Source organism: Ambystoma mexicanum, chromosome 12, assembly GCF_040938575.1.
Source record: "Ambystoma mexicanum isolate Mex_15411 chromosome 12, UKY_AmexF1_1, whole genome shotgun sequence".
Classification (NCBI taxonomy): Eukaryota; Metazoa; Chordata; class Amphibia; order Caudata; family Ambystomatidae; genus Ambystoma; species Ambystoma mexicanum.
Window position 1 is genome coordinate 1,009,855,358 of NC_090936.1, and position 12,005 is coordinate 1,009,867,362.

At 45.0% G+C, this 12,005-nt stretch overlaps 1 protein-coding gene across 2 annotated transcripts in view; it reads right to left on the minus strand.

Annotated features, from left to right (window-relative positions):
- LOC138514207 (uncharacterized) overlaps window positions 1–12,005 on the minus strand; it is a 551,131-nt gene that overhangs the window by 295,581 nt on the left and 243,545 nt on the right. The window contains exon 6 of one of the 2 annotated variants that reach the window (XM_069629547.1): window positions 10,902–11,060. The exons of the other annotated variant lie outside the window; for it this stretch is intronic. Within the exon in view, the coding sequence (XP_069485648.1) occupies window positions 10,902–11,060 (159 nt within the window). The remainder of the gene's footprint in view (window positions 1–10,901; window positions 11,061–12,005) is intronic. 2 annotated transcript variants of the gene reach the window in all.

The following is a 12,005-nucleotide window of genomic DNA, read 5'->3' on the forward strand; positions in this document are numbered from 1 at the left end:
TCCCCACTCTTGCATGTATTTTGATGTGATTTTGTACACTGTCAGACTCCACAACCTGTCCCTTTGTTTGTTTTGTCTTTGGCAGGCTTCACGAGTGAAACCCGCCTCTGGCTCCAGGGTGTCTGGGGTGGGCAGGAAGTGAGGGAGGTGCCCAAAACTCACTGTGCTTAGTCTCCTAGGAGACCCAAATGCACTCTGTAGTGATTGGCTGACTGACTGTCCAGCAAGGACAGCCACCCTGCTGGATAACTGACAGCCAGGCTGGAATGAATGGTAGAGCACTGGATAAAAGGTGAGGCTTATGGCTTGGAAGGCAGAGTCGGCCACTGGACAAAGGAACCGAAGAAGAACTTGAAGAGGACGCCTGCTGCAACTCCTGGACCATTGCTTTGCCCGGTAGAGCCCTGCTGCTGTGCTGAAACTCCAAATTTGTATCGACAGAGAACTCCAAAGAAAGCCACCTGGACATTCTCTGTGAGCTGGTTGAATTTCCACGGAGTTGCTGCTGGAAAATGAAACGCCAGGGAGAGGAACACCAGATTATGTGCGTTGCTTTTAAGCTGGCCAGCAGATCCAGGAAGATCCTCTGGACTCCCAGGAAGCAGGACTGACCGAGCCTGAGCCCCCTCAACAGAGTGCGGGACCCCAGAAGCAAATAACGCCCATCTGGAGAGCCAGGAACTGCAGTGTTGGTATTTGCACTAGACACGAGGAGCTGAAACACCGAACAGCCACTTGTTTGAAGAGTGCCGGTTGCGAGCAGTGATCGTCCCATTGCAGTGCAGGAGTCCCCAGAAGTCCTCCCTCTTGTCCCCACAACTGTGGCCCAGGAACAGCGAGATCCGCAGAGCTGCTCAGGAAATGGAGTCACCTGCTGCACTTTTTCTTCAATACAAAGGTACTGTAAAAGTCAGAGAACTTACCTCTTGCTGTAGAGTTGCTTGCACCTTCTACTACTCACAAGTCTAACAGCTTATGGCCCTACATTGATTCTTCTTTTTCTTCAAAGACTTCTCAAACATTGTGCAAATACTTTTCTTACTTACCTGTAAAGAAGTGCTTCAGCTCATATAGACTTTTGCCCATTGACTTTGGCTTAGCCTGTTCCACTGAATGACTCTTATTGGGGGGATCTGAAAGTAATTGCCTGCTTAAGAATGTTTGTGGTCTCTTGTATTTTCTAATAACCTTTCCCTTTGACTTACTCCTAAATGATTCTAAATACCACAGTGATATATTAATGTCCCCAGCACCCTAGCTATTGAAGTCACCCGAGGGTGTAGGTTGTGTCTGTGGGCCATCCCAAAAGGGTACTCACTAATTTAGAGATATTAAGAGTGTGTATTGTATGAAGTATATTTGAGTGTTACTGTTATATGGCTCCCTTCTGAAGAAGGCTTACTCTGACTAATGCATAAATTAATAATTGTTTATTCAAGAAACCTTGTGGGTAAGAGTTTATTTGAATACTTGTCACTGTGAATCTCTGTGCAACTCCCCTACAGGTCACATTGACCCCTCTTGAGGCCTGGCTGCTCAATCATGCTACCAACCTGTGTAGTACAGACGTCTGGTTGGGTTCCTATTACCAGGAGGTCAGGGTTGTTGTAGTGCACCCAAAGGGTACTGCATACAATCTTTCCTAAAAGTGACAGAGTAAAAACATTAACTTTCACACATCGTACTGGACAAGTCCCGCTAATCGGGTCAGGCAAAGTCAGGCACTTGACTCCAAGTGCATACACCTGATTCCAATTAGTTCTCCTCACAAAACCCCAAGAGTTCCCTACTGGAGGTCGTTGCTTTCCAACAGGCTGCGGAAAACATGTGGAGAAAGCCGGATCCCACAAGTGAAGACTGCATTGTGTTTCAAGGACGCCAGCAACCCTCCCAGGTGAACGGCATTGGGGAGGAGAGGCCAAGCCTGTGGTACTAACCTTGACTTGTGAATTGGAAATCGCAAAGCCAAGCAGAAGACGCACATAGCTGGTGAGTTTGCAAGCGACCTCAGAGACAGGTGTGTGTTGTAGTTTGAAGTAGCAACATTACATCGCAAGTGAAGGATGCACGCATGTGTTGAGACGCGAAGAAAGGCAGACCTGTGAATGAAATTTGAAGTGAGGACAGCTGCGAGATCAGCGATTCTAAGCAACGGAGTGGTCTGGAGAAAGGAAGTAGCCCACTCGAAAGTCTCAGTGAAAGGTACATTGTTTGAAGAGAATGAACAGCAAAAGTGAAGTAAAACAATGTTGACTCCTAGAAAAGGGGCGAGTGAACGTTAAATCGTGAACATTGAGTCGAAGTGGTCCTGCGAAGGTCTGTAAACAAAGCCATGCACATTCAAAAATCTTTGACGTCTGAAAATGGTCTGAGCCCGAAAAAGGGATACCCCAAGTATAGTAAGCTTGGGGAAGGGATCCCCCCTGCCCCCCTGCAGGTTTTGTTGAACTTTATCGTAAGAGGTCTGAGCCCGACAGAGGGGGACCATTGCAAACTTTTTGTTGAAACATTATTTTGGAAGTCAGGAAAAGAGACTTTAAACATGGAAGGGCTGGCGGGCCTCAATCCACGTCTTGGAACTGTTTGTGGCGTTGGAAGCCAAGCCAGAATGCGTCGTCCTGCCTACAGGGACCGCCTTACTCCATGAGGAGTAACGTGGGGAGGAGAGCTGGTTCAACCACATTTATTCTTTTGAGCACTGATTTTTCCTTTTGCATACATTTCTCCTTTTTACATGTACAAGAGATGGGGCAGGCATTAGGTTTTGTTAGCATAGGCCATTTGAATTTGATGAACTTCACTAGGACTCATTTATTTGATGGTCGAGACTACTCCCATTTTAGCTATAGGGCAAAGTAGGAGTTTCTCCAGCACCAACAATTTCAATCAAGATTTCACAAATTGTACCCATTGTGTCAGTGTCATACTTGTGATACCATGCCTCCCCTACAGGGTCAACATGCTAAGTGCGAGGAAGGGGGTAGACTGAGCAAGGGATGGGGGGGGGGCTGCTGGTGCCCTGCAGAACTCAGAAGACCAGGCAGCCAGTCACTGCGACAGACGGGGGCATTAGCGGGGGAGAAGGAAGAAGAGAAAAGGAGGGTCTTGAGGAGCTTCAGGAACTTAAGCCTCAGAGGGGCAGGGGGACCACTCCAGAGGAAGGCTCCTGCAGAGGAGAGAGAGATCCATCCCCACTCTCTGCTTGGAGAAGAGTCTCATCTACAGGGAGTTGGAGCTAGAAGGCCGAAGGACTGTAGCAGGGAGATATTTAGGAAGAGAGTTGGATGTAGCATGGTCCCAGGATCCAGAAAGCCTCATGGGTGATGCAGAGGGTCGTGAACTTGATCCTAGCAGCAACCAGGTGCCAGTGGAGAGATTTTAGGACTGGAGAGATGTAGTCCCTGAGCTGGATGCCAAGGATAAGTCTTGCAGTCTATTCTGGTTTAGTTGGAGGAGCCGAAGGGAGGATAAAGGAATATTGGGGAAGAGGATGTTGCAGTAGTCCAGCCTAAAGAGGACCAGAGCTCTGGAGCAAGATCTTCGACTGGAGCGCTGGCATCCTTGAAACACAATGCGATCTTCACTTGTGGGATCTGACCTTCTCCACGTGTCTTTTGCGGTCTGTCTGAGGCAATGACCTCCAGTAGAGAAACCTTGGGTTCCCCCTTGCTAAGAGGGTGTCTTTAGGCGTTGCCTTTTATTCGTGTGAGGAGAGCTAACTGGTCTCAGGTGTATGCACTTAGGGTAAAGTGCCTGACTTTGCCTGACCCGATTAACGGGACATGTCCAGTACGATGTGAGAGAGGTAGTCTGGTTACTCTCAGTCACCCTCTTCCTCGGCCCAGTGTTTGTGTAAAAAGTGTGTGGGGATGTGGGGTGGGGGGAGGAATTGGGACTTTGGAAAATCCTAAAAGATAGTATGGGTAAATTGACAGAAAGGGGGGGGGAGAGAATACCACGTCTCACCATTGGCTATCTCACCCCAACTCCCTGAAGACACCTCACCCAGGTGATCCTCCCGCACTGGTCCACCCCCAGGGTCTGGATCCAAAGGCGATGGATGTGCCCTGGCCACCTGAGCGCGCCCCGGGGACTAGCTGGTAAGACACCCTCTGGTTTCTCACAATACCCAGAGCAACTAACAGCTGAAGGCTCTGCATTGCATACATTTCCCACACCTGCACATGAGGTGAACATCACAGGCATATTACATACTAAATGGAACCCTGCATACGTAAATAGAGATACTAATTTCAGAGGGCACTTAGGGACCCGATGGGTGCATACCACACCCAGGTTTTCTGGTTTTATAGGGCAAGATCAAGTGTTAAAGCCCTAAAGACTGGTTGGCAAGACTAGGTACAAGAAAAAGAAGAAAAACATGCATGTTGTGTCCTGAAGCAGAGGGAACAGGATAAAGGGGAAGGTGTGATTATGTAGGAAGGAGCCATCCAGAACCGGTCACAGGGGTGAGGGAAGAAAGTGGGGGCTTTCTGGGTCAGATGTTTAAAAAAAGAAAAATGTAGGGCTAGACTTCAAGATGTCCTGAGACGGAGGAAGATTCATTTGAGGCACACAAAAGGGGATAATAGAATTACAATGGGTTTTGAGGGCAAAATAATGGGTAAAAGAAATATAGACAGGAGTGATAATGTTGAGGAGTGGCAAAAATGGTGGAGTAGAAGAGGGTGAGGATCAGTAAAGAGAGGAAAAGCATTGCTATAGGTACTGAGCATATGTGGATAATGTGATGGAAGAAACCACTACTCACAATTCTGGAGGACTGATGAACACTTTGTATTAGTATATAGAATATAATGGTATACAGTGACCTTAGGACAGGGGGGGCTGGGGTGGGGGACATAAATTGAGTATCCCTTATTACTTATTTTTTTCCTCCAGAATAATGTGTGCATAGACTGGAGCCAAATACGTAGCGAATAGTTGCCTTTTTAATACATAAAGTTAAGTAAACAAGAAAAGCACACTGTTAATTAAAAGCAAACGTTCAAATGTGTCTATGGAAAATGTTTGTGTGAACCATGAAAGGAATACATTATTAGAAAATAAACTGTTCAATAACAGCAAAGTTTGTATTTTTGTGCATTCATAGGCGTCACTTGTTGGGCAGGGCCCAAGTAACTAAGACCAGCCCAAAAGTATAACATGCATATATGCAATCACTGTGATGGAAGACTGGGATGTGTCCTGCCCATCTTTAGCCTTCTGGCTCGAGCAAGGCACTGAAAAACAAAAAGGAGCGATTACATCAATTAGCCCCCTGCTGATTTCTGAAGTGCTACTGAATACAAACCGTTGGGATGTTAAACCCATGCTTTCTAACTGTTGTACTGAGTAGGGATGAGGCATTTTAAAAATGTCTTTTCATGAACAGCATTTTTCTTTCTTTTTCGGGTGGGGTATGCACATTTTTTGGGGCATGGTACAAAGACAGACAAAAACAAAGGGAATGCAGAATCCTCCATGGTTCTCAGCTAGCATGTAGGGAAGGGACAGTGCTGATTTTCAAATCTTTCATTGGCACGTATATGTTTATAGTGCTTCTTGTTTCCCTTGTGAACCATTTAGTTCAGTTGTTTTTAAATTGAAAACTTTTAGCTCCTGGTCTTTATTACACAAATGGCCCTCTTTTTAACTCTAATGTTGGGAGGTATATGTCTGCTTCTACAGTCTGGGGCATTTTGATTTTAAAAAATATATCCCCGTTTTGAGTAACATCTGTCAGTTTTACTCATTTTAGCAACATGAGGAAAGTTGGAGGGCAGGAATTGCAACCTATGCTTCAATATTACAAGCACACCTCTGCCACAGGCACACTTCCCACTAAGCCATCTTACTTGCTTTAAAACCTTGGCCTGCAGGCATAATACAGTTCTTTGCTGCAAGCACACTACCTCCCGAGCTATTTTACTCATGGTTTGGAAATTACTGGGATCTCTGCAACAGCTATATTAATCCACTTAATGATATTATTTGGATTTGGTGGGATTGGTGCCTGTAACTTTCAGCTCTCACACAGGTCATCAACAAAATGAATAAGTGCCTAAAGAAAATATAATTTCCCAATAGCGACTTCATAAACTATTGTTCCAGCTCAATGGTTTTCAACTGTAAAAAAATACAGGGGAGAGCAGAGATGCATACAAAATATTGAGAGTTTTGCTTCAGCTCGTCCCTGCCCAGCAAATCACCAGATGAAAGCCTGTCCAGCACATGAAGGTCAGGATCATTATTGCGCTTTCACAAATCTGCTCTCTATACTGAATCCAAAAAAAAAAAAGAAAAAAAAAAAAAAAAAAAAAAAAAAGGACACCAGCATTTGTTTTATGATCCTTTTCAAAGGATAAATGTGACATGCCTGAATGATTCAAGGCACACAGTCAAAACAGTACTTCAAATATGTTGTAAGAGAAACTATTCGGCTTTGAGTGATGAAGTATTCAGCCGAAGCCGAATATCTCATTTTTTGCCGGAATTCAACATAATACCTACTTGAAGCAGAATTTCAGTACACCCCTAATCAGAAACACATGAAAATCACTTTGGGGTTACAGTCATTAGGGAGAAGCCAAAACTGCCTTCCCAAGTACCACATCCCGACCATTGAGGTGTCTATGTGGTTGCGAATGCGCGTCTCAATACCCCCATTCTAACCACACAGCATGAGATCCATATCCAAGTTGACCAATGACAACTCTGCCGTGATCTTTGCTTATTAGTGTACCACAGGTGAGCAAAGATAGTTCCAGATGTTTCAGGGGCCACCTCTTTGGAAAATGGACTGTGCCAAGCCCCCATAAGCCTAAAACCAACATATCCAAGGTGACACTTAAAATACTTTTTCATTCAATAATGCAATTTACTGTACTTTATCTGAACTACTTGAAACACATTTTATTGACCAACACCATTCCATTATTCAAAGTATTACCAAATTACACCACATTCTTATCCACCTTGCTTACTTGCTAAAAGCTTTGCCTCCAGTACTTGATCATCACTACCAATGGTGAGCCAACGGAAGCCTAGAAAATCCATTCCAGGGATCACTAATCTACTTGGCCAAATATCGGGCTCCAGAGAAAACGCCCAACGGATGCACATGTCCACCGCAGATCAGCAAACCCCAACAAGCAGGGACCTCAGAGGACCACAATCCTTGACATACCTGCCAGGCCACCCCTGAAGCAACAGGCTACTATGACACATATTTATTTATTGTTTGCTGGTTAGGCGCTTATACAATAAGAATATACCGTTTCAAAGCGCCCACAGGGAAGGGAGGGAGGAAGGTTGGGAAAGAAAAAACAATATGAAGAGCAGAGGGGGTAGAGGGACAACCTACTATACCATGTGAATATTCAGAACGGGGAAGTGCAAAAGAAGAAGGAAGAGGGGGTAAGTGCTGAGGAGTCCGAGCTAGAGGGTGAGCCATGGACAAAGTGCTAGGAATTCTGAGTGCTACACGGCCTGGGCCGTGGGAGGTGCAATTGCGAGTCTCCACGGCAGAGGGTGTGCAGATGCAAAGTGCTGTGGATAGAAAGGAGCTAGGGAGAGTTGGTGTGGGAGGTCCAGGCACCGAAGATGCAAAAGGGCCAAGGACATTAGCAGAGGAGAGACGGAGTAAGGGAGGAGGAAAAGAGGAAAGTCTTAAGGAGCATCTGGATTTTGAGAAGATCCTGCTCAAGGGCGCAGGGAGAGGGGGAGGCTATTCCAAAGGAGGGAGCAGGCAGAGGAAAGAGCGACCCAATGCCCTCGGTTTAGCAAACGTTTAGTATAGAACGTCTTTTATAAAAAAAAGCTCTTAAATCTAAAACCTAGTGCAGTGAATAAAAGGGAGTACCATGTGTGACAACATCATGAGTAACACCCCTTTGCTAAGACATGGTGAGGGTTAGGGGTACCGGGGGAATTTGCTATCTAAGATAAAAGACCTTAGTGATGGTATACAGTGGATTCTCCAGAGCCCCTGCACTGGGCCCACGCCTTCATCCTGCTTGGTCAGTAGCCTGGACAGTAGGGAGTTGGAACTCTCCTATAAAGGCAGCAAGAGGATTTCCTGTAACCCAAACCATTCCCAATAAAGGCCCATCGGAACCCTACGGCCTTTACTAGGAGTCAACCTTAGGTAAGACTTCTCCAAGACCATGTTCCGTGGAAGGAGAAGCCGCCGCCTAACAACTGCAATACCCAGCAGTAAGCAATTCTGTCGCTTTAGACTGAAACAACAAGCTACTCTCTACAGAGAAAAGAGGTGAGGTACACCAGACAGGGCAGAAGGAAAACACATCCCGACCCTTTCTTCGCACACACAAACGATGCCTGTCACTTGGAGCCAGAACAGTGCAAGGGAAACCTTCCCGTTAAGCAGCAGGGCTTGTATATACAAAGGATGTATTTAGCCTTTAAAGCACACAAAGAATCCCAATCCAAATTTCTTAATGAAAAGAGAAGCAAGGATGCCCCAGAAATTCAAAATTATGGGCATGAGGATTATACCCCTAAACAAAACAGAAAACCAGGGAGAGAGGGAAGTGAGCTGAAAATAAATTGCACACATGGCAAAGACTCAAAATGCCCACTAGCCTTTTTCAAGCTACCACTCACCTTCCCACAGTTCTGAGCTACCAAGATTCACTCCCAATTGGATCCATGTAAGGAACCACATGAACACCCAAGTCAATCAGGAAATACACACTGGTACAAGGGAGTATTAAAGAGCCTCTGTCTGGGTGGAAGAAAGCAGGCATGCCTTGCAGAGCAGTGGGAGCAGAGCCAGGCTTAAAAGAGACCACAGACACTAGGGTGCAATAAACCCTGCATGGTAAAAAGAGCAGCTTCTCCCTTGTACAGTGAGAGAGTTAAAGACCCTGGGAGAACTAAAGTTACTGTGAGAAACCTGAAAGCCTAGGTGAGGGATGTCACTCAGCTACAGGAGAAGACCAGCACCCCAGAAGGAGAAAACACCTTAGGCTGTGGATGTCTATACATCAAAACCATGACTGTAGTCAGAGAGCAAGGGGAGTTTACTAGAGGCTATATACAAGTCTATAGAGGGACTGACCAAAATGAGACTCCTGACTAGTGGGAGAGAATAACTTCAGCTTGACAGTAATCTTGGAAAGGGGAAGACATTCTTACTGCTGGGGGGTCCCACATTTCAGCTGGCAAGTATTTGCTGGTAGTCACTTGCAGCAACAAGAATCCTGGGGAAGGCAAGACACAGCTCAGGAGCACAAGTGCCAGAAGCTTGAGGAGAACCCATGAGTGTCAAGAAGACTGGGGGGGGGGGGGGGTTTGGGGGGTATAGCCCGGGACCAAGAGAGAGAACCTGCTTTTGTTCCACCAAGATCCTGACATTATTGTCCCATGTCGTCTTCCTTGATTTCTGTTGAAACCTATATGCATACACCCCAAATAGAGCTCAGAAGAAGCTAGAACCAGAGGACAGACTGGAAAGCTATACTAAAAGCGGGGTGGGTGGGTAAAGCCAGGAAATCCGAAATCAGTGAGTTACTAACCCCAACATCTTATTTCCCTTTTTCCTATAAACTGTTCTCATAGCAAGCTGGCTAGGCCATCCTTTTGTGTTCTCACGAAGTGGCCCTATAGCATTCATCCAACCCCACTGGTTGCACAATAAAGGTGTTCAACCTTACCCACTGCCTCGAGTGTTAATTTTGGCCACACATCACACGTAGTAACCAGATACAAATAGGTCAAGGAATCCCACAATAAAATGGGTATATACCTTACAGACAACAATTGATGTCAACCAAAAAAAAAAAAAAGAGCATACCATAAATCCATATGAAACTTCTAAACGTTGAAAAGGGAGATCAAAAGATCTCAGACATGCTAATCAGAAAAACGTTTCTTTAGGAACCGACATAAATCCCCCATATCAGATAAGATCTGGGAACTATTCAAGCAATATATCTAGACCTAGTATGTCCCACTCCCGGAATGCACCTGAAAGTACAACACACTTGAATACACCGTTTCACAGAGCTTGAAATGAACACCTGACTCAGAAACGAGAGTGCGTAATATATGAACTAAGCGTATTCGTTGCTATACACTCCCACAATGTACATAATATTGCACTTGTTGCCCTAGAGTAAATTAAACTAAACTACTGTGACCCTTGAAAACTAAATTGTACATGGCCTGGGATAAAGAGGATTAGCTGGCCCTTGCTGAACTGACCCCGACAGGGGTTTGTGGTTTTTCTGTTTTCTTCTACTTTCGGGGGATTAAGGGTAGCGAAAGGTAGGGATACAGATCTCCTTGGACTATTGCTGCGCTGCAACACATGGATGAACAAAAAACTGCTGAAGTTCAGTCAGTGTTCAAAATTCTGGTTTGGAATGCGGAGCAAAGCTTGAAACTTTAAAAAGGTGCACCATTCATTGTGTTCTTTGGACATTGTATTTTTTTTAATGAAAAACGTTTTGAAGTTTAATGTTTTAACCAAAGTGTTCTGGCATCTCCTCCGCATCAATGTTTTGTAATTAACACGTTGTTTGTGGGGTTAGGGGGTAAAAACTGTTGACATAATTCTCTAGATCAAAAGAAAGTTGTAAGAGAGCAAGAACGGTATCCAAACTAGCCAAAAAAACAACCTATGCTTGAACAAATCTACATAGGACATGAAATTTACAGAAAAGAACTTACAGTACATCCAACAGTGGAAACAAACACTAAAATAGCAGCAGGTGGACAGTGTTTTATCGATTTGGACATCAAAATGGCGCCTGCATACATTTCTTAGCCCAAAGCAGTCAGACTAAAATAACCACGTGGGTGGAGACAACCTTGTCTCCAATAATGAGAGGTGCAAAGGACTCCTCACTATACTTCAAACAGAACTCCCTTACCTTTAAGTTTCTTGTTCTTGACTTTGCTGGGTACAGGTGACGCTTCTAAGCTCTGAGCTTTGGCCTTGAACAGGGCCACTGTGCTATTATGCCTTTTCTGATTCGGGCTCTGTCCCATATTACCCAGTACTGTACTGGAAAAAGTAGACACATCTTCTACTGGAAAGCAAGAAGAGCAAGACTACATCAGACAAAAAAATGAAAGGAAATGTGTAGCAGAGTGGAATTCTGCTGCAATAATGCTACCAAAAACATACAAAATAAAAATACTGAATCAATCACCATTAGTCACAAATCTTTGTGCTTTGTCCCGCAAGCTTTTGAATCGACTTAGGTCTGTTGACAAAAGAGTTTCAACTCTCAAACAGCCTCCCTTGCACAATGAATAACCCAAACACTTACTCTGATACTGCCTTCTAGCTCAAGAGGTGTCTGGCCCATTTACAAAGGAGCGAGCATGCCCTGTAAAATCTTCACATCATAGTCGTTTGCCCGCATGATCTGGCATGGCTCCATGCAGGCTATAAGAGTCTGAAAAGGTCAGTCACAAAGGAATTCTGTTAACATGCATGAACATCTAGGTTGCCATCCATTTCACACTGTGAAATTATCTTCTCAGTTACAGTTAAGACCAATCCTTCGAGGACATAATTTTTAGGTTTGCAAGGGGTAGCATCTGCTATCCCTGGAAAATACTCAGATCCCTGGTTCTGGGATTAAAGAGATGGCACCAAACTGTTCCACACTATGAAATGATCTCCTCAGGTTATAGGCTTTGATAAGGGCCACCCTTCAAGGATGTCATTTGGGTGTCAGTGGTAGCATTTGCTACCCCTGGAGACACCAGTGACTCTTGGTTTATGGATTGCAGATGCAGCCCCAAATCGAAAGCAGAGAGGGCATTAGTGAACAGGTAAGGGGCATTTCATCCTTACAAGAGATGCTGGAGCGGACCCCAGTCGCCAATCGCACACCTAGCTAAATTAATTTCATATTCATTAGTCTTTCCCAGGAGTCTTCTGAGCAGAGTATTTATGTTGGGGGGGGGCAGACGCCCCAACCTCCTCAGTGTCAGAGGTCACGCACTTGCAGACCCATACATGT